The 24,444-nt window shown below is 35.1% G+C and overlaps 1 protein-coding gene across 1 annotated transcript; it reads right to left on the bottom strand.

The window, feature by feature from the left end:
- Window positions 1-259: 259 nt before the first annotated feature.
- LOC148271398 (cytoplasmic FMR1-interacting protein-like) lies at window positions 260-21,853 on the bottom strand (the record flags this gene model as incomplete). Its single annotated transcript, XM_088241436.1, has 15 exons — window positions 21,755-21,853; window positions 20,552-20,654; window positions 18,738-18,874; window positions 17,614-17,793; window positions 16,307-16,488; window positions 13,635-13,762; window positions 11,786-11,988; window positions 10,396-10,481; window positions 9,306-9,426; window positions 6,626-6,817; window positions 5,068-5,282; window positions 4,209-4,342; window positions 704-874; window positions 498-580; window positions 260-402 (listed from the first exon to the last, which is right to left on the bottom strand). Coding segments are annotated over exons 2-15 (2,051 nt in total), but the record flags the coding sequence as incomplete, so codon positions are not given.
- Between the last annotated feature and the right edge of the window lie 2,591 nt (window positions 21,854-24,444).

Here is a 24,444-nt window from a genome sequence, read left to right as displayed (position 1 = left end):
CAGTAGATAGTGTAAAGATTTCGAAGATTGAACTAAATTTTCATTTTTTAACTCATATAAGACTGTAAGTATCCCAATCCTACCCACATCTGAAACTATGAACTGTGAAGTGCTTCAAACAAGAGACGCAAACAGAACTTAAAGTGAGTAAAAAATTTCTATACAGTCCACAACATTCTATCTGTTGTCAGTTTGCAAAACCTTGTCACTACCGCAGGTTGGACGAATTCAGCAACCAGTTTAGATTTTCCATACTCACTCCATCATGCTGGGTTCCTTGGTACGGAGTATATGGTCCGTCAGTATCCACGGCATGGACATTTCTATGGGGAACTGGATCCGCTTCTCCATGGTGATGAGGTCGCTGCACTCTTCGTTGTGCTTGTGACGCACGGTGCATTTCTGGAAAAACACCGTAATTGGCTCGATCAAATCACTGTACATTCCCATGGTAAAAGCGAGTAAAATTTATTGACTGGAGACTCGGCAGTTCTTACATTGATTCTTCGGCCCATAGTCATCTCCAAGTAGAACTCTCTGTACCACAGCTGGGAGAGATCGCAGCATTTCTGGAGAGACTCTGAAAGCAAACAAAATATTTATGTCAAAGGTCAAATCACTGATGCCCTGTAAAGCCAAATTTGAAGGAGACTCTGTCACCCTCATATGTATATGTATATAGTGCTGAATAAGCCAAGTTTACCTGAAAAGGACAGCAGATAGTTCCAGAAGAAGCTGGCGCGGTGGAACGTGTCGATCTGCTGCAGAGTGGTGGCGTCGAGGTCGCGTCGCAGCGTCCGCTTCCCTCCCGACTTGTCCGCGATGAGCGCCTCCAGCTGGGTACGCACCATGTAGAGTTGCGTCGACGACGGGCCTGGTTTACACGGGTCCATCATTATCCATATTAGGTGTTAACCAATATCACCAATAGCAAAACATGACAATAAAGGGTATACAGCATTCAAAACGTTGCGTTTGCTTTTACATCAAATATATTTATTTATTTATTTATTTACGGACAAAGTCCATTATAAACATTACAATTAAAATAAATTTTTACAAAGGAATAAAAAAATATAAGGAACAGAAATAAGCAGCAAAGACAGATGATAGATTTTTTAGATTAAGTAAAAAGCATAGGCTAACTATACAGATTCTTTAGCTGATTTGTAAAGAAAGACATCCTTACACCATAATAATCAAGATCTTGATGATCGTTCACCCGCCTGATCATTCTGGGCAAAGGCGACTGTGCACCATAATTGGTCCTGTAGTGACCGAGGAAAAGCATTTCATTATTTCTTAGTCTACGGGTGGGAACGTTAAAAAGAATCTTTTGCAAAATTTCAGGGGCATCAATGAGACAGTTCATAATTTTATACATGCAGATTATATCTGCAATGCATCTGCGTTTTTCAAGACTTGATATGCTTAAAAACCTCTCCATATCAGAATATGAATAGTCTCCTCTTTCCAATCCCATCTTCCATGCAATTTTTCTTATAAAACGATGTTGAACTGATTCAAGGCGCTTGATATGAACAGCATAATGAGGGGACCAGATTACAGATGCATATTCAAGAATAGGGCGAACTAAAGAGCAATAAAGTGTTTTAAGTGTAAGCATACTTTGGAAATCAGACGTAGTTCTATTAATAAAGCCTAAAATTTTTAAGGATCTGTTTACTATATTATCAAAGTGTTCCAGAAAAGTTAGTTTATTATCTAGGATCACTCCAAGATCTCTTATAGAGGTGACAATCGAAAGAACTTGGCCATTAAGTTTATAATCAAAAATAAAAGGATGTTTACATTTATGGTATGAAATAATTTTGCATTTATCGATGTTAAGTTCCATGTTATTAGTTTTGCACCAAGTATGAAATGCATTTATGTCTTCTTGGAGTCTGACACAGTCATCAATATTTTTAATTAGCTTAAGTATCTTGTTATCACAAGCCTATCTGGTTGCGAATTATTTGGGTATGCATTGTTCAAGTATTGTCCCAACTTCTACATCCTTTGTACCCACAACCACTGTTCACTTCTCACCTCAGTTTTCTTTGATCACCCGTCACATAAAGACCTCGCGTCATGAATTGCGCGTTTATTTCATTAACGTGTGCCGCATTATAGACTTTGTTTCCACCAACCACCAGTGTTGAGCTCCAGATTGGGGCCTGCCCTCGTGTTGGTGCCGCTCGCAAGTGGCCAGTCGGACCACAGCAATTCCATCAAGAACGAAGATAAGGTTAAAGGCCTCCGTTCCTAATCCATCTCATTTGTTGGGGTTGTGACCGATTGACACTGTTTACCGCATATCAAGGATACTCACATATTTTCATTAAAATTAAATACAGTTCACTCCGCTAAATAATATCGTAGAACAACAGAGATGAAGAAAATTTAAGAGAAGGTAATATAGAAGTCTAGGCTTCTACAGGGCTTATGACCTGTCAATGGCTGGTTTATGTGGCCACTTTACACACTGTGTAACATTCACCATTCTGCCCATATTTGAACATCTATATTCCTTCAATTCTTTCATCTGTTGATGTTTGTGAAGTTAAACAGCTGAAACCTTTGTTGTTGCCTAGTATGTAGGTGAAATAATTCAATTAGATGAATCTCACACGCATAAATAAAGGTTTCAGCTCTTTAACTTCACAAACATTAACAGATGAAAGAATTGAAGGAATATATAGATGTTCAAACATAGTCAAAATGGTGAATGTTAAACAATATATATATATTTGGATAATTAATATGGCGCCATTTTTGTGAAAATCACCTCAAGGGCGCTGCACAGTAAATAAATATCCCAGCACGTCTTGCAGCTACAGAGCGCATGGACTGTTGAGATTCTAGTTCCTCGTCTCATCATATCATGATAAATTACAATATTGATATATAGGAGCTAGATTACAGCACGTCTTGCAGCTACAGAGAGCATGTACAATAAGAAATCTATCCCCTTTAAGAGTTTTAGTGATATTTTTAAAATGAAATAAAAAACTAATTTATAAAAATAGAAGTTAGATTACAACAAGTCTTGCAGCTACTGAGCGCATGGACAGTTGGAATTCTACACATCATTTACTAAATTTAGATTTTTTATAGTTCATAACATTTACCTATTGAAGCTAGATTACTAATCGTCTTGCAGCTACAAAGTGCATGGACGAGTAAATTCTAGCAACTTGAAATTATCAATAAATTTACAAAAATAAACATTGAGCATAATAGTACATTTGTTAAGTGTTCTTGCTAAAAAATAAACAATAAAAAAACTAACAGATAAAGCACCGTTTCAACACTATGGATAACAAAACAGATCAAAATATATTTATAACTAGCGGACCCAACATTGTCCTGCCCGAAAGTTGGCTTGCCTGTTATTAGCTTGGAAAAAGACTTTTCATTGATAAGTATGTACCTAGGTACTTGTTTATGATTGAATTCCAAAACTCAAAATTATTAATATTCAAATATTGAATTTAAGTAGGTACCTAGGTACTTGTTCGTGGTTGAGTTCCAAAACATAAAAAAAATAATTTTCAAATGTAGAATTCTTTTTGCAAATGTCAAACTTTGCTCTTCTCACCAACAGGGGTGCACTTTATTCATGAATGCGATTTTTCAAAATGTACCGAATGTTAGTTAATATTATTTTAGTATTACCAAAAATACAATAAAAATAAATAAATAGGAAGAAATTATAAGGAATGTATCTGATTGGGATCCATAAAAAGCAAATGTTGTTTGTAAACATTAAAAAACAAACTTTTTTAAACACGATGAGGTAGATGAAAAAAAGATTTATCCTTATAACTTTTTTTTACAGATTCGATTGAAAATTTTAATATCTACGAACACGCGCAGTGCAAAGATCTACACTTCGCTGAAAACTGGACGTAAATCGGTTAAGTCGTTTAGGAGTTCAGTGACATCACACGTACAGAAGAATTAAATATATATAAAGATAAATAAAATGTGTAAAGTGGCCACATAAACCAGCCAATGACAGGTCAAAAGCCCTGTAAATGCCTAGACTTCCATATTCCCTGCTCTAAAATGTTCTCCGTGATATTTTTCCATTTTTAAGGCATATTTATGTGGTATGTCGCAGAAAAAGCAGACACCGGGCTAAATCCACACTCTGTATTCTGTCTCTGTTGTACATAATACACGCATAAGCCACGACTCACCAACGTTCCTGCTGGGAATGCGATAGTTGAATTCCTTATCGGGGGCGTCCTTCTTCCCGCGAAGAGCCGGATCGTTCTCCGGGTCCAGCCCGGAAGCCCAGTCTCCGCAGGTCTCTCTCACTGACACCATGATGCTGAAAGCCGAGAACCTCCCATAGAATATCACGAGTGAATCGTTTAGTTCTTCGTTGACCACACACAAGATTCCCAGGGAAGGCTGCACATTATTAAGTGAAACTATGTCCCTTTGAAAGGAGGCTACATTTCATCAAGGTAAAACTATGTCCCTTTGAAGGGAGGCTATATTTCATCAAGGTTAAACTATGTCCCATTGAAAGGAGGTTACATTTCATCAAGGTAAAACTATGTCCCTTTGAAGGGAGGCTATATTTCATCAAGGTTAAACTATGTCCCATTGAAAGGAGGCTACATCCCATCAAGGTAAAACGATGTCCCATTGAAGTGAGGCTACATCCCATCAAGCTAAAATTATGTGCCTTTGAAGGGAGGCTACGTCCCATCAGATAAAAGTATGTCCCTTCGAAGGGAAGCTACATTTCATCAAGGTAAAACTATGTCTTTTTAAAGGAAGGCTACATTTCATCAAGGTAAAACTATGTCCCTTTGAAGGGAGGCTACATTTCATCAAGGTAAAACTATGTCCCTTTGAAGGGAGGCTACATTTCATCAAGGTAAAACTATGTCCCTTTGAAAGGAGGCTACATCCCATCAAGGTAAAACTATATCCCTTTGAAGGGAGGCTACACCCCATCAAGGTAATACTGTGTCCCTATCAAGGGAGGCCTCCACTGCTCGGAGGGAGAGTCCACCCGCCCAGCTGTACGGTCGGTTAGGTTACCTTCTGATGAGGTCGCGCTTGTTCTTGATGGCCTTCCGCAGCGGCTCGCGCAGCGTCTGCTGCACGAACTTCTGCAGCGTGGCGTGCACGCTGCGGCGCGCGGCGTCCGCGAACACCCCCTCCATGCGCGCCAGCAGCGCCTGCAGCCCCTTGACGGTCGCGATCACCTCCACGAGGGCCAGCTTCTCCTCCGACGTGTAGTTGTACCGGGTGGCCTGCGACGGGGCACAGCAACAGCTCAATATACATCCACTATCGTAGTTTACATAGTTTCTCTAAAAAATTACTGGCATACTAATGTCAATAGTGAAGGGAAATTACTGATCACTGATCATGTACCGATCAAATCGATTTTATCAGTTTTTTCATGCAAACATGAAACTCTGTTTCCGAAAATTGATATAGAAACGCAAAAACAAGCCTATTATAGTGTGTTTAAGACAATTATTCACCAAAAAATAAGACATTTATACTTTTTTCATGAACAACATCAAATTAATTATTTTTTTATTCGATCGATTTACATTGATCAATTTGTCCCATCTCTAGCGTTCTTGCAAAATGATGTAACCTTGTAAGAACGTTGTGAATAATTAGGTTTATTTTAACAATGTTTGATTATGTCCAAATGCTTGCAGACTGGCTGGATTTCCTCCCTAGGGACTTGTTCATATTTAAATTTATTTCAACAGAGAGGGAAAATTTTGGAGAAGGGAATATGGAAGTCTAGCCATTTACAGGGCTTATGACCTGTCATTGGCTGGTTTAAGTGGCCACTTTACACACTGTGTAACATTCACCATTCTGCCCAAGTTTGAACATCCACATTTCCTCAACTCTTCCATCTGTTGACTTTTGTGAACCAGCCAATGACAGGTCATAAGCCCTGTAAATGCCTAGACTTCCATATTCCCTTCTCAAAAATGTTTTCCCTCTCTGTTGAAATAAATTTAAATATGAACAACTCCCTAGGGAGGAAATCCAGCCAGTCTGCAAGCATTTGGACATAATCAAACATTGTTGAATTACTACCTGGTAAAAGAAGAAGTATAAAAATTGGAAAATTGTTTTCAGGCGTTGCCTAGTAGGTGATTTGGCTCAGCCGGATGAATCTCACCCACGTGATAAAGGTTTCAGCTCTTTTACTTCACAAAAGTCAACAGATGGAAGAGTCGAGGAAATGTGGATGTTCAAACATGGGCAGAATGGTGAATGTTACACAGTGTTTTAAGTGGCCACTTAAACCAGCCAATGACAGGTCATAAGCCCTGTAAATGCCTAGACTTCCATATTCCCTTATTTAAGGTATTCTCCATCTCTGTTGTAATTTGCTGATTTTATATATTTATGTTGATTTATATGTAAAGCATTGTATTAAAAACATTCATTAACACGCCAGATACAAATGATTTTTCGTGTGTCAATATAAATAACTCCTTAGATGTTACTACAAAGTTATGACATCACTTTTTCTGACAAATGTCATTCTAATCAAGCAACATTTTAAGGACTATAGGAAAGGCTGCCAGCCCGTGTTAAATAATAAAGACCGTCTCACCCTCTCGTACTCCTCGGCTTCCACGGGACAGTCGGGGTTGCGGTGATGGTCCGTCGGGTGGAGCAGCTTCCAGGAGCAGTGCTCCGTGAGCACCGACGCCCAGCCGGACAGGAGCTGCAGCCCCCGCAGGGCCAGCTCTGTGGTGGCCGCGTTCTCCTCCTCGGAGCCGGACTCCTTGTACGTGGTGGTGACCTGCGATACGGAGGTATTTATTTATATACTGTTGAATGTTGTATTTTTTTAGTACATTTAAAATTAAATCAAAATACCATTTCACATTTTTTTTCCTACGATCAACCAACTTGTTGGTCGGAAAAGTTAGCCTTGGACAGTTTAAATATATTCTTATTATATTTGGATAATTTATACAACATTATTTTTTGTGAAAATCACCTCAATAAATAAACATCCTAGCACGTCTTGCAGCTACAGAGCGCGTGGACGATTGGGGTTCTAGTTCCTAGTTTCCAATTATGATCTATTTCAATTTATTTCAACAGAGAGGAAAAAACATTTTTGAGAAGGAAATATGAAAGTCTAGGCATTTACAGGGCTTATGACCTGTCATAATAATAATATTTATATTACTGTGTGAGCTATCTGTATGTGTCTTCATTGAATAGGGAAACATCGCAATTTTTTGTTACATTTTTAAAGTAATAAAAGTCTATGAAATACTGATGATTAAAAAATAAATAATTTTGAATTTGTAATTTCGAATTCCCCCAAAAATGGGCATCGCATCGGCCACACCCCTAATATGTCACGATTCATGTTAATTTTAAACTTTGTTCCAAACAATCTTAGAAATGGCACTACCAAAAGTGACAAGGGCAAAATAATAGACTGCCTATTTATTTTTTTTCTTTTTTTTTATTGAAATTTTTCCACATAGGCATTCTTCTAAACAATTTGTTTAATTCCCGCCAAACTGCAAAAGCAGTTTTTTTGCAGGGATTTCTCTCTTTAAACATTTTGGTAACACAATATAATAATGTTTACATAAAATATTTTAAAACTCTTAAAAATATCAATAAAATAAAAGTTTAAAAAAAACAAATACAAGTAAATCAAGTCTTTTTTGATAACGAAATATATAAAAAATAATAAAGAAACAGTTTTTTTGACACTGTTTTTAATTGTATGGTTTCCCCATTTTTTAATATTTTTTTTTTACACACTAAACTTAGAGGTTAAGAAAAAGATTTTTAAAACCAATTTTACTTTGTTTTTATTCATATCACTATTCTTTATTTCGTCCGGGAGTCTCTTTACTATGCGAGGGAGTATATACGCCCTGGTCCTCTCTCCATACGCATTTATGGCTCTTCTTTCTATGAAATTTCCTCTCACTTTTTGGCGCGTTTCATGCTTATGTGATTTTGTAAATAGAGATATATATATTGTAAATATAGATATATATATTGTAAATATAAATATATATTGTAAATATAGATATATATATATATATTGTAATTATAGATATATATATATATATATTGTAAATATAGATATATATATTGTAATTATAGATATTTGTAAATATAGATATATATAAAACAGAATTTTTAAAAATGTAAAATTCTCATGGATATTTAAATGTGTGTATTTGTGTATGGATATGTATGTGTACATGTACGGGTATATATATATTTAAAGATATGGATAAAGGTATGGATATAGATATAGATATGGATATAGATATGGATATAGATATGGAAATAGATATAGTTTTGTTAATAAATAATGTTTTTAATAAAATGCTTTGTGCCTATTAAATATGTACACACTTCTGTTTTAAATTTTGGTACTCCGGTTTTGTATTTATTTTTTATCTTATAATTGCGATATCGTTTACTTATTTTTTTGCTTTTTCACTATTTTCTAAATATTTTTTAAAACATAAATTATATGTACTTTTTTTTTCGCTTTTTATTTTTAAGTTAGTAGTCATTATTATTATACAACTATGTACATATAGTTGGATAATTTATACAGCGCCATTTTTGTGAAAATCACCTCAAGGGCGCTGTACAATTAATAAATATCCCAGTACGTCTTGCAGCTACAGAGCGCATGGACGGTTGGGATTCTAGTTCCTCGTTTTCAATTAAGATCAATAAAAAATTATAACAGATAGGAGCTAGATTACAGGACGTCTTGCAGCTACAGAGCGCATAGACAGTTAGAAATTTAGCCCCCATTTACACATTTTAAAAATTGACAAATAAATTTAGTGTATTAATGATCCTAAAAAAAAATTTAAAAAAATATGTAGTGTTATCTTTACCGACAAGCCATATTCATTGGCTTGGTGAGTCCTGTAAAAAAAAAATAATTTAAAAAATGTTTTAAAAAACAATAAAAATGTAATATTGTATGTAAATATTAATAAAAAAAAAACCGTATAAATTTTTATAGAACATGATCATGAAACTTGATGCGACGATTATGAATGCCAAACAGGTCGCGTTTTTATAGTGACATTTTTTGAAAATTTATTTTTAAAGTTATGTATGAAAACAATTTCTCCACAATATCCATATTGACTTTGAAAGTACAATTAATTATTCTGAATCCATTTCATATATTTTTATCGGTATTCGGAGTATGTGATATTTCCCTATTATCTAACAAAGATAAGTAACAGTCTGGTTCTCTGGTGAGCCGGAAGGCTTACCTCGTTGCTGTACCGCGCCAGCTCCGCGATGTACTTCTGGTGGTCCTCGCGGATCCTGGGAAGGTGGACCATGAGGTCCGCCTGGGGGCTGGCCGGGATCGCCGCGGACGAGAGAGGCCACCTGAGGGAGAGCGGTGCGGCTATAGTGCGAGATGGTAATTATAACTGCCGCAAATGCTGTTTGCGTAGAGGTATAATAACTTTTCCTTTCTACGTAGATGTAGCTGATCTAAGTGCAAGACGTCTGCACAGCTAGTTCATCTGGAATGCAGAGTTCCCTTAGATGTTCCGGAGCAGAGTTGTGCAGTGACTTATACATAAGCCGACAGAGTTTGTATTCCACCCTCTGTGGAAAACGTAGCCAGTGTAATTTCCAATAAGTAGTGGAGTGATATGACTAAACTTAGAGATTCCAAAAATAAGTCTCGCTGCGGCATTCAATACAGACTGTAGGGACAGGTCATAAGCCCTGTAAATGCCTAGATTTCCATATTCCCTTCTCAATAATGTTTTCCTTCTCTGTTGCAATATTTTTTTTTTAAATAAACCTAATTATTAACGTTGTTCTTACAAGGTTACATCATTTTGCAAAAATGTTAGAGATGGGACAAATTGATGTCTGTATGCCAAGATAGAGTGATTACTACCCCTACGGAGAAACGGCGTGATGGTTTGTTTGTTTGTTTGTTTAAATCGATCGAATAAAAAAATTATTCATTTGATGTTGTTCATGAAAAAAAGTAAAAAATACCCTATTTTTGGTGAATAAATGTCTAAGACACACTATAATAGGCTTGTTTTTGCGTTTTTATATCAATTTTCGGAAACAGAGTTTCACGTTTGCATGAAAAAACGGGTAAAATCGATTTGATCGGTACATGATCAGTGATCAGTACTTCCCCACCACTAGTCACATTAGTTTGGCAGCTGTCATTTTAATCAAGCTAGATTTTAAGGACTGTAGCAGCAATGAAGACCTGCAATTCTCAGTAGCAAAAGTACTAATAGGACTTTGAAGCCGAGTGAACAGAAGTGAAAGTGAGAGGCGGTGAGGCTGTCTAATGTTGAGCCCTCTCAGTTGCCTACTTACTTGCTGGGGTCGTAGTGCTTGGAGCGCTTTATGTAGTTGAAGGGGGCTATCTGCATGTCCCCGAACAGAGGCACTACTTCCAAATTCTGAAACAAATATTGACAGAATTAGAGAGTAGCAGCGGCGAGCGGTGATTCATTTTATGGGTAATCTACAAAAAATAATTTATTCATAAATTTCATAAAAAGTACACGTTTTTGTAAAATTCTAGACATATCTACTTTTACACATCTAGTAAATGTTATCACTGTAACTCTCCAAAACAAGAGACTAACTCTTGTACTTGGAGTGACTTACACTGTTTTAGTTGTTTATTTATAAAAGAGTTGATATAATTTTATATACATGAAAAGAAAAATAAAAAGATAGGATATAAAAATTTGTGTTTAACTGAGAAAAATGCTAAAGTGAGGAATTGAAAAAATGCAGAAAAATTGTAAAAACGGTCATAATGAGGAATTCCACTGTTTTCTAATATTTTTTTTTCTATTAGCGTACTATTTTACTAAGCAAAAATATGTATATATATTTTTTTTTTGTGCGTTATTTACAAAGATATGATTTTTTAAGTTATATTTATCAAATACCGTGCCAAATGACTGTAATCAGTGTGTCACTTTTCAGTAGTGACGTCATGAAACGGTTGGCGTTCTTACTTTCGCTGACCTGACAAGAATCTATGGAATATTGCTTTGATTACTTCATTTGGTTGATCGTAATTCGCTCATTTCTATGTTATGGTTGTTTTTACGAACGTTTCCATTTAGAAAAACCTAGAAAGTTGACATAATCTCCGGTTGAAATGTCAAATTACACAAATTATACTATTTTTTTTCTATGGTCAAAACATTCCTTACAAGGTTTTAGAGCGGAAACCGGAAATACTACACGTAGATATAAGGAGTGACGTCATTATTTACAATGTTAAAATGAATAATATTTTCAACATTTTTTATTTATTTTTGCGGGCGTTTTTGAGATATTTCATCCTACTCCAAAATTTTTTAATATTCACGTGTACACGAAAACATTTTTAAAATTTAATTCCTGATTGGGCTGGAATTCCTCATTATAAATGGCTATTTTTTCAGTGGCTCTGTGAAACTGAACTAAAACAACAATTATTATAAACTTTGCGATATACGTAGCTTAATTCTACACTATTTTAATGCAATACTTGTACAAAAGTTTATTTAAAAACACCACAATGACATTCAGAAAATTTCCATTATGATTGAAATATCAACACAAAGAACTGGCCGATTCCAGTCAAAATGAATAATGTCAAAAACGGCCACTTCGAACGCCACCTGTCGTATGTGACACATAATGTGCCAACAGCATCCTGTCAAAAAGTCCTTGAAACGAATATGTGTCCAGGCCGCCTCACCTTAAATATGCGGTCTATCTTGTCCAGTCGGAGCCTCTTCTTCTGGTCGAGGCGGTTGATGTTACAGCCGTCAGAGTCCATGAGGAAGAGCCCGAAGCCCATGACCTTAACCAGCATGTGCTTCTCCGACGGAGTCAGGTACATCTTGGTCTCGAACATCTGCACCGAGATGTTGACGACGTCGCACATCAGCTCCTCGTAGCCTGCAAAAATACATCCAAATTATTGTATTAAAGGGTCAACAGTGTTTGAGTATGGGAAATTATAATTAATTATTAATACTATTGATTATAATTAATATTAATAATTCTGGTACCAACCCTAATGTATGGAAGCGAAGCATGGAGTTGGAAAAAAAGGGACGAAAGTAGACTGAATGCTGTTGAAATGCGATCCCTCAGGCGAATGTGCGGAAAAACAATGTATGATAATAATGTCGAAATTAGAGCAGAATGCAAGGCTGAGTTAAGCATTATCGACAAAATTAAGAAAGGTCTTTTGCGATGGTTCGGTCATGTGGAGCGAATGAATGATGAAAGAACGGCTAAAAAGATTTATGATGCGAATGTGTCCGGTTGTAGAAGTCGAGGAAGGCCGAGAAAGACATGGCATGATCAAGTACAACAGATTCTTGAAAGTGGTCATGTGAAAAGTCGGAATAATCGACGTGCGTGCATGAGAAGATGTATGCATGTGAAGGAAGCAAAGGAAGTGTGCCAGGACAGAGTGGTGTGGCGTTCTATCCTCTCTGCCTACCCCTCCGGGGAAATGGCGTGATGGTTAGTTAGTTAGTTAGTTAGTTGGTTAATAACTAATAATTATTAAAATTAGGCAGCATGGGACAAAGAGTGTGTGCCATTATACAGGCGAAAGGATTGTGCACAAAATATTAAATGTTGTCTATAAATATACCAGTTTTGAAGTAGAAGAAGAAGATAGGGGTGCCTAATGGGTGCCTCCAACGCTCATTATGTGTAAAGGATCTAGGTGTCTTCCATGATAGTAAATTACTTTTTGACGCCCATGTTGACAGCATCATAAAAAAGTCATCGCGTGCGCTTGGCTTTGTTACGCGTAGCTCTACGTCGTTCACTATGGCAAAGACACTTAAAATCCTTTACTGTACATTAGTGCGAAGCAACTTAGAATATGCATCACAAATTTGGAATCCTATGTAGGTACAATGTGCAGATATCACGCATTGAAAATATTCAAAAAAAAATCGTAAAGTTCATGTGTTTCCGGTTGAAACTTGAGTTTAAATCCGACCAGTATATTCATATATGTAAAAAACATCACCTACTGCCTCTGCAAAAACGTCGTGAAATAGCGGATATAATTTATTTACTTAAAATTGCCTCTGGTTCAATTGACTGTCCCGAACTACTTTGCAAACTTTCTATCAATGTTCCTTCCAAAGTTTTAAGAAATAACCCTCTTCTTCACATCCCTCTTGTTTCATCTAATTATAGGCAAAATTCATATTTATGGCGAACTTTTAATAATTTTAATGTAATAAATAAATCATTTTACATAGATTTATTTGCAAATAATCTTAATGACGTACGGCGTTTGCTTTCGAAATAATTCGTAGTATTTTTTTTCTTTTCTTTTAAATTTACATTTAATTACTATTCATTTTATGTTCGAGAATCTTTTTTAACTTACTGTGATGCTACTTGTGAAAACCTGTAATTGGCTTATTTGTTATTTGTTTTGTTATATAAATATGATATAATTATAGCTGTTGGTTATCCAAATAAACAAAATAAAATAAAATAAAATAATACATTTGGCCAAGGCTGTATATTCCTCCCGAGCGATAATACCCTAATCTAGGCGCACTTGCCTGGAATCTTCTCTAGCACGTCCTTCACCGTGTCCCGGATCTTGTTCTGCGTGGCCAGGAACATGGACAGGTTCTGGGACTCCTGCAGCGTCTGGCTGTCCGACATCACCTTCAGAAACTGGGCCGCCCTGGACAACATTTCAAAAGCCCATATTACTGCGGATAACTTATGAAGCACCGTTTTCGCACTTTTCCCTCTTTCCGATTGTTCCAAGAAGCTAAACCTTCGGACATAAGACAAATATATTGTTTTCAATGTTTAAGATATACAGTGGTGCCTCGCATAACGAACGCCTCGCACAGCGAACGCTGCACACACCGAACTTCCTTTTCGTTCATTTCACGATTCATACAACGAACTTCGCTTCACACAACGAACTTCGCTTCACACAACGAAGTCGCCCACTTCACACGATCACTGCCGATTTATTGCATCCTTCCGCGCAGGCAGTCGTTAGTCACTGAGCAGTACGCTTAACTTACGCACGTGTCGCAGCAATCGTTGAAGAGGATGTAGAGGAGCTTATTGAGGAACACAAAGAAGAGCTGACAACTGAAGAGCTCCAAACACTTCTGGCCCAACAACAGGACAATGCTCAAAGGGAAGCGTCATCTGATAACGAGGAGCAACAATCAAACAATCAACCAATTCCAACTGCTGACATCAAGAACATCCTGGTCAAATGGAAAGCAGTTCAGGAGTTTACCAATGCCCACTATCCGGATTCCGCTGAAGCAAACAGGATCAACGACCTGTACTCCGATACTCTTGTCCGTTATTTCCGGCAGATGTTGAAGAAAAGAGAGAAACAAACGACTTTGGACAGGTTTTTCACTGCAGCATCGGCCAAAAAGCGGAAAATGGATGAAGATGTGCAAGATTCGATTATTTCTTAAAATTAAAAAATGTGTGTTTTTTTCATTATGTTTTTAGATGTATCTAAATAAAAATAATAACAAAAAATTTATCTTTTTTTTATGTCATCTTACCATATTTTATGCTACAGAACGAATTATTTTTTTTAACATGTATTGTTATGGGAAAACGCGTTTCACATAACGAACTTTTCGCATAACGAACTTGCTCCTGGAACGAATTAAGTTCGTTGTGTGAGGCACCACTGTATATTTAAGAACCAAAATTTATTTACAAGTAATTCAAATAGATCGAGCCAAAGAAGGAATCGTGTGTTAGAAATAGCACATTGTACACACATGTCCACCCTCATTCCAATATAACACCCACCCTCTCACTTACTTACACTCACACAAACACACTAGTATGTATTGTACGTGTATTTAATGTATTTCTGTGGATATCTGTCATTGGTTTTATTCTCTGTATATTTTATTGGTTGTATTTTTTTTTATATTTTTTTTATTATATTGAAAACATATTATACATAATTATATACAATATTCCCAAGGAGTTTTTTTAAAAAAAAAACTCATTTAGGGACATACAGATAACAATTTTTTTAAAGACGTTTTTAAATTTTAAACTATAATATTATTTACAAAAGCAGAAAAATTAAATTATGATATACTACAAATTAAAAAGGGTATGAAAAATACTTGAAAATAACAAAATAAACAGAATACTAGGCATGGAAATAAATTCAAAATAATGTTTACATTATGCAATCTGGGAAAGAAAATTGAAAAAGTTTAAAAATTACATGGATGTATATATACATACTGAACTAGTACAAAATAAAATCATTTTTTTTAATTAACAAAATATGCGCACACCCAATACAGGTTAATTTTTTTTTATCAAAAACGTATTGAAATTATGTATACAAGCCAAAAAAAGTATATAAAAAGAAAAAAACACAAATAACATTTAAATAGTATTAAAAATTACATATACAAGCAAAAACGGTGAAATATTAAAAGGTATATGTTCAAGATGCGCATTCTCTATAAACTAACATTATTTATTCAAAGTACTTCTGGAAAAAATAATTCTTCAATTCGCACGTCCTGTTTCTATATTTTGAAATAGGTACTTTAAATTTTTGTGGCAATTTATTAAATTCCTTGAAACCTATGTATTGTAAAGATCTAGTACCAAACTTAAATTAATAAGTTAGTATTACTGTTGATATCCCCAATAAATAAAATAAAAAACAAGGCTCGCACAGAGACATGCATATTTTATAGGCCCAAAATTTTTTAATTTCTTTTTTACTGATAATATTTCATTGATGTCAAACACTCAAAATTATCCTTCTTTTAAAAAACACGCACTGTCCTGGATTCAAACTAAAGATATGAACTCTTTTTTTCTATGATATATTTTGTTGTCCTTTAATAATAAGGATATTTTAATGTTTTTTTAAATATTTTTTATTTCCTTTTTAATTACTTTTAAAAAAAATACCGTATAATCTTTTACAGAATATTTTATTTTCTCTTTCTTACACAAAAATATTATAACTGTCTATTTATTATAGGAGCAAAAATTCGAAAGACGAACAGGCCATGCCTTCGTGGGATTTTTGTTTACGATCTTTACTATTAATATGTATTCCATTGCTATGTAATTATCCTTTATTTTTTAATACTCTGTTTTACCTCTTCTGTACATTGTAAAAAAAAAAACTTCAAAGTTCCGAGTGTTTTTTTTAAAGCATTTAATACATTTTAAATTATAAATCGATATTCACCTTCTGTAGGTGGAGTAGTCGTTCTTGACGGAAGACTTCATGTTCTTGAGCTCGTCCAGGACGGCGAACATGTTGACGAAGCGGCCCAGGGTCAAGAGGTACGCCTCCGACACGAAGTCCCGCCGCTTCTCTGCGTGACACAGGCGCCGCACTTCTGCGGAGAACCGCTCTATCGCCTTCCTCTGTCACAAAATTACACGCTTCAAATATGACTCACTAATGAGGAAGTTCAGTGTTATTTTAAAATTTTTTATTTGTTAAAAGACTGTTAAACTAAGTCAAAAATTTATTTTTTAAATTTTTATATATCGTATTATCGGCGCTACGATTTTTCAAAGTTTTGTATTTCTGAAATAACTCAGCGTGTAACGTCAGAGGTTCATTTCTGCTTATTCTCATTCAGTTCTTCCCATTGGTCCAGAAGCGACAGGCAGACCGGAAATCTTCCATAGCTCTCAGATCATAGGTCGATTCACATGAACCAGTGACGTCATTTAAAGTAGTGCGTTTTTATCAAAATATTTTTTATTATTTTTTCTGTACATTTTCAAGAAACTTTGCCGTACAATTTAATGTTCTAATTTTTACCCCGCGTAAGAAAACATTTTTTGTATCCAATTCCCCGTTGGGCTGAAGTTCCTCATTGTTACTCGAATGTATAGATTCCACCAACTGTATACACCAGCGGCGAGTGGTGATTTTGTTTACAGGTAAGCTACAAAAAGTGTTAATAAATTTATGCCTGCAAGTACATAATATAATACACGGTTTTTCAGGGCCAGACCGCAAAACTTCAGACGAACATTTCTCATGGTAAGCTTTAAAAAAAATCCTAATATTTTTTTCCAGTCATTTAAAAAAAATAAATTGTAATCTCAAAATGTAGTATATCCTTCATTTCTCAGACAAGCAATCCCTCCACAAGCCCCTACTCCTCTCCTACCCAGCCGCTTCCCTTGTCTGCGTCTGGTGCATATCGCTTTGTTGGTCAAATACGTTTTAAACGGGGATATATACACAAAAATATTATAACTGTCTATTATAGGAGCAAAAATTCATTAACATTTTCTTGTCTACCCACGAACAGGCCATGCCTTTGTGGGATTTTTTGTTTTCGATTTTTACTATTAATATGTATTCCATTGCTATGTAATTATGCTTAATTTTTTTAATACTCTGTTTAACCTCTTATTTATATATTGTAAAAATAAAAAAAACGAAACTCATAATGCACCGCAGTGAGCCGTGAGCCGGCTCAACAGCTCAAAGCGTTTTAACCAGTTCAAAATCAAGTCACAGATGCCTACCTGGAAGTACATGAAGGCGAGGAGCTTCCTGACCTCGGGAGCCAGCACCTCCACCGTGCGTTCGTATATCTCCACCCTGTTGGGCTGCTCGTTGCTCTGCGGCTGGGGAATGGCTCTGGAGCAACACCTCCAAGTGTACAGCATGACCGCCATATTGTTCCCTTCCTCCAGCAGCTGGTTCTGTGGACAGACGATGATAGCCTCAATTTGATGTACACAGTACAGTCTCAGAATATTTAAGAATACGGGGAAATATCATATACGACAAAAACCGATGAAAATACAGATAAACGTCGTTTGGCGCCGGTTCAATTTACGCCAATGTAAAATTACTGCGGGATTCCCCGGTTCGGCCGACACCAGACGACAGTAGGCGTCGCGATTCTAATAGCAGACACACTTTTACACATTGTTTTATTCTATTACCGCTTACGCGAGCCGCCTATTGAGTGAGCGAAATTGTCTCCGAGTTAGTTTTCGTTTTGTTTTTAAGAAACATAAAAATAATATTCAAATATTCGTTGTTTATGCTGTAATTCTGCATATTTAAAGTTATAAAAAATATGGTTAAAAAGTTGTCATAAAAGTTGAAATAATTTTGCCGCGATCTAAATGATGTATTGTTTTTAGTGATGCCATAAAAAAAAGTAATACCATGTAATTAAAATTTACCAACATTTAGGGGAAAAATTATTGTATGTTATTTTGTGCAAATTCAAAATTCTAATTTCGTTTTCTTTTTATTTACATATAAAATAATTTTAACACGCTGTTTTTAAATCAAACGAATAAACAGATTACACGATATTGTCTGAAAAATATAAAAATATTTTTAGTGAAATCATTGATAATAGGTAAAAAAATAAAAATATTGACAATTTCCACTTATCACCAATTTTACAATTAACGCTATAGTGTAGCTAATCAATTAAATTTTTTTGTAATTCCTATTTTTTCCATACATTTTTAATTTCCTCAGTTTTACTGTACCAACTGATAATTCTTTCACCGTGACAGCTTGACTCGACTCGCGAAGAAGAATAGATTTTCATCTGTCGCCCCGACTGGGGTAGGAGCTCCCCGCATCCGCAAGCATAAAACCCTAGCGTCGAGTGAATACTTACCAAGTTGGCGTGGACGGTGGCCTCCTCGATGTACTTGGCGATGCCGGTGACGAATCCATTGCGGTCTTCGAAGTTGGTATCGAAGTTGGCCTGGTACAGGATGGAGATGGGCTGGGCCTCGATACAAGGCTGCTCGTCTGGAAACCGGTTCATTATTTGGACATATATTACAACAGAGATGAACAGAGAAATATGACAGTGCGTCAACTAATATATTTTAATGTAATGTTTTTTGTTGATGAGATGATTAATGGTTATACCTCAAAAGAGTTGACTCAAAAGGTTTTTTCTAATCAATGTGAACTCGTATATAAAACAAGAAATAAACATGAAGTAAAAGACTACCATTTTGTAGGAAAACAAATACACAGAACTCAATGATGCACCGAGCTGTACAGTTATATTATAAGGAAATACCATTAGAAATAGGAGAGCAAAAACATATTATTTCATTCAAATGTCAATTAAAAAAACATGTGTTTAGCAGATAAGTTTTAAAAAGTAACAGAAAGGGAAAATTTTTTGAGAAGGGAATATGGAAGTCTAGGCATTTACAGGGCTTATGACCTGTCATTGGCTGGTTTAAGTGGCCACTTTACACACTGTGTAACATTCACCATTCTGCCCATGTTTGAACATCCACATTTCCTCAACTCTTCCACCTGTTGACTTTTGTGAAGCAAAAGAGCTGAAACCTTTATCACGCGGGTGAGATTCATCCGGCTGAACCAAATCACCTACTGGGCCCCCTCTCTGTTGTAATGAATTTAAATATGAACAACTCCCTAGGGAGGAAATCCAGCCAGTCTGCAAGCATTTGGACATAATCAAACATTGTTGAATTACTACCTGGTAAAAGAAGAAGTATAAAAATTGAAAAATTGTTTTCAGGCGTTGCCTGTGAGCAAGAAGACATATTGGCACATTAAATTAATTTTTAAGAACGACTAAAATCTTAAAAAATAAAATATAGAAAAAAAACAAATGGTTGCTCACGCCTGCAGGGGAGAAATGAGGAGGGGGGTGGGGGAGTCTGAACCACACGGCGGCGCCCCCCTCGCAACTATTTTTTTTTTTTAATTTCTTCGTTCTAAATATTTTTTTAAACATGCTTATATGTCTTCTTGCCTATACTGATCGTCGTGGTTTTGGATGTGACAGGGTTCAAAGAACACCCTGTATATGTTCGGCATACTAAATGGTATAATGGTATGTACTGAGATGGACCTTATATGCATTTTCAAAATACTTAATGCTTTAAGTGATGTCCCATCTCTGTTGCGATCAATTTCTTTTCATGTTCCCAACCGTGTCACCAGAAGTCAAAATCTGCTATTTATAAAATCTTCTAAGAGCAACTTTGGTTTTTATGCCCCAATGTCCAGAATGTGTAGATTAGTCAATTCATCACACGACTTGGAATTCTTTGGGATAGATCTTCCAGCTTTTTGTAGATCTCTTCGCGACTAAACAGTGTGGGATGAAGTTGGATCGGCATGATTTAGCTCGTTTTTATGAATATATTGTATACAATTATTGTTTTGCCCTTGTTTGTCTTTGCTAAATAGTTTTATGTTCTTTTTGTTCAGTTTCTTGCATTTATGTTTCTTCATGTAACTGTTGTAATTGGCTTAGGCCGTGTATATAATAAATAAATAAATAAATAATCCATGTTCCATTAGCTGGTTCACCAAACGTTTTTTCAAATGAGTTATTACATCAACAAAAATATTCGTTTTTTTCAATATGGCTTAGTTTAACAGTCTATCAATAAATAATAACAGCTTCCTCATTCATGTAAAATGAGCTCTCACCTGGGAGGGTCAGTTCATCCAGCACATCTACATTACTCAAGGCATCAGATAACGACACCTTTTCACTCACGGACATCTTTCCTGCACCGCTGGCGTCTGTTACCTGAAACAACACAAATTAAAATACAAAAAAAGCATATCACCATAATAATAAGTTAAGGAATGCTATCTTTGTTTAGTTTTTTATCGTTTACTTTTTGTGCTGTTACATATTCACTTAATTGCCATGCTTACTACTTTTTTGCTCGATGTATTATTATTGTGTTTTATTTTGTAATTTTTATTGTAAACTCTTTAAAATCATTCTTATGTTGCTGAAATTCTACTCGTCAATGCACTTTGTGACTGCAAGACTTTTTGTGATGTGAGCTATTATATTATATAAATCATATTATGTAAATGTTATCAACTATCAAATGTCCAAATTTAGTAAATGAGGTCTAGAATTTCAACCGTCCATGCGCTCAGTAGCTGCAAGGCTTGTTGTAATCTAACTTCTATTTTATAAATTTGTTTTTTTACTTCGTTTTTTAAAATATCGCTTAAACTCTAAACTTCATTATCAAATAAAAAAATGTAAATAGGGGCTAGATTTCTTACTGTCCATGCGCTCTGTAGCTGCAAGACGTGCTGTAATCTAGCTCCTATATATCATAATTGGAGACAGGGAACCATAATCCCAACCGCCTATGCGCTCTGTAGCTGCAAGATGTGCTGGGATATTTATTTATTGTACAGCACCCTTGAGGTGATTTTCACAAAAATGGCGCTATATAAATAATCCAAACATTAACATTATTGACGGGTCGAAATGAAGCCGCGTGTTTACGAATTTTGCCACAGAATTGTTTACATGTACTAAACGCATTATGCGTCACTGGGAAGAGCCGTGAATTCTCGATAAGAATTTATAGAGCATGCAAAAAACATTTAAATTTAACGGTTGATAAAATATATCAATTCGGTTTCTAGTCTTGTTCAAATATAAACTAAACTACATACAATAAGCGCATAAATTAACTCCTCAAAAGTTGCTCCCGATTACAGCGTATCAATAAATTAATTGGCTAGTTCTCGCAGGGGAATAACTACTGAAATGCGACCGGATTTGATAATTTCCGCCTAATTAAAACAATAAAAAAGTGGCAGATGTAATCTCTGATATATCCTTTTATAAATCCACGAAAAGCATTGAGTACTTACAGAAAAAACACGAGATTTCTCTAAGTATTTTACACAATCCCACAAATGTCAAATCAAATCAGACGGGACACACACGCCCAGACATTTTGTTATTAGTGAATAGAGATGTTACATTCGAATGAAAATCGTATGTGTTCGACTATTCAATAGATCGTAGTATTCAATAGTCGACTATTCAATAGATCGTAGATAGTAAATATCAAGTTCGAATGAAAATAGTAAATTTTGTGCTAAGCGAATCATATATCAATATCATGAATACCTTATTTGCGCGCTATTTTCGTATTAAAATACTAAGAGGGCGCTTAAAAAATGATTCCATGTATATTGGATTAAATATGATGTTGAATTTGATATTCAAAATGCAATATTTTAGGCAAATGTGTGGTAAAACGAATTTTTATACATAAAAAACATTATGCATATATTAATTGATTACAAAGGCATAGTTTTAAGTGATACAACTAGGAACGACCCATACCTGTGCACCTGTCCGGACTTGCTAAAAAATCCGTGTTGAGTCGGGGCACTTGCAAAGCATTCAGAAACATATTTGCACATATATATATACATACACTCACATATACAGGGTGTTCATTAAACCCTGTCATATCCGAAACCAGGATGATCAGTATGAGCAAGAAAACATATTGGCACATTATAATTTTTTTTAGAGCGAATAAATTAAATTCAATGTCAAAAAAGCAAATGGTTGCTTACTTTTGCAGAGGACAAACGATGAAGGAGGGGGGGGGAGTCTGATACGCCGACAACCACGCGCCCGCGCTTCCCTCAATTCTCCCCTGGTTAAGTAAGAAACCATTTGTTTTTTTTTAATTTTATTTTTAAAAAATCTGTGTTTTAAATGTGTTTTTAATATGCTTATATGTCTTCTTGCCTATACTGATCTTCGTGGTTTCAGATGTGACAGGGTTTAAAGAACACCCTGTATACTCTTACACACATATGTACATGTTATAATTTATACGTAAACATTAATGTTATACATATATAAATAACGTGTTTTTTTATTTATTTTTTGCATTTTACAATAGGTATTCATAAATTACAAATATAAAAAAATATTTCACAAATACAAAAAAAAATTCACAAAGGCATGGCCTGTGTGCGGGTATACATTTTACGTACTACATATTTTATCATATTTTACAAAACTTATTATTTTTATTTCTTTGACATTATACATATATATATACTATACAAATTATTACGAGCTTTTTTTGTGAACGCTGATATTACAGATCACATGGTACTAGTTATCGCGCCCGCAGTGCCCTTGGTGGCTGAAATAAAAACAACTAGTCACGTGGTAGAGGGACCAGCAGGGTGGTGATGATGGGATTGCACAACATTGCAGAAACATCGTTGAAGTTTTGAAGGTTTCTACTATAACTTAATACTAAAAGATAACTCTGACAATACATGCTGGTCATTTATAATAGGTGTACAAATGTCGAAATCTATGCCTTATTAAAAGCTTAGACCAGCATTGTTTATTAATTTAATTAGTTTTATGTTCACACACAGTTAAATATAACAAACATCCACTCATAAATATTCATAAAATAAACATTTGGTGTCTTTCAGTGAACTCCAATGAAGTATTCAATAATCAATAAAATATTTTTTAAAACAAGGAATAATAGTTACCTAGTTGCCTACATTTAGGAACGTAAATATCAAATTATGATAAATAATCATGGACAAAATCAAAAAAGAACGTCTGCAGCGTTTTAGACATGTGAAGCGCATGGACGGTGAAATAACGGCTAAAAAGATTTACGATTTGAATTTTGATGGATGCAGAAAACGATGAAGACCGAGAAAGGCATTGAGACCAAATGCTGATGTATCGTCATTTCATGAATTGATCACCAGACAATGCGCGATTGTTCAAACTTCGACCGAAAAGATTATTCGAACTGTTAGCCGATTATTGAGAACAGTCATTTTTTTTATATCCGATTATTATGTTTATTCGATAAACATCTCTACTTGTTGATATACATGACAGGTTAAATAATGTACTTATCTCCAGCCATTTACTTTTTATATAGGTACTAAAAAATATATCAGAAACCGGGGTAGCTTGTATGTTTTTTTACAAATTGACAATTCCCATTTTATCCACATACGATTTTTACCAACGCCTACATATTCTTTTCCATTCATTTCTGTTTTCAACATTTCTTAAACATAATTGGCTGAAATTTTCTATTTGAAAATTATTAATTTATTTACGTTTCTATGAACCATTAACAGAATTATAAAAAAAGCAGCAAACAAATTACATACAAATCGGGTTGTGGTCCCGTGGCTAGTGTTGCAGACTCACGGATCAGAGGTCCGAAGTTCGAACCCCACTCTACTGCAACTTAATTTCCATTTTCTAATAGTGAGTTATTTACAATTTGTTGAAAATGGTCACCAAGATTGAAATATTTGGGTAAATTATAAAAACGCTAATATTTCTTTTTCCTTGAAAAAAAAACTTTATTTTTTTAAACTTGAAATTTTATACTTTTGTGAGAAGTACAAAAAAATATAGCGTCTGTAAAAAAAAATTAAGCAGTAGAAGAAAAAGATTAAATTTAATGTTCAAAAGAAGGGGTTTATTATAAAATAACAGTTTTAAAAAAACCTTAGTTTTAAAAAGAAAGTTTAAATAA

Source organism: Micrasema longulum, unplaced genomic scaffold (genome assembly GCF_059751315.1).
Source record: "Micrasema longulum isolate JH-2025_06_02 unplaced genomic scaffold, ASM5975131v1 h1tg002901l, whole genome shotgun sequence".
NCBI lineage: Eukaryota > Metazoa > Arthropoda > Insecta > Trichoptera > Brachycentridae > Micrasema > Micrasema longulum.
The sequence above is the reverse complement of the archived record's forward strand: the minus strand, read 5'-3'. Positions and strand labels throughout refer to the sequence as shown.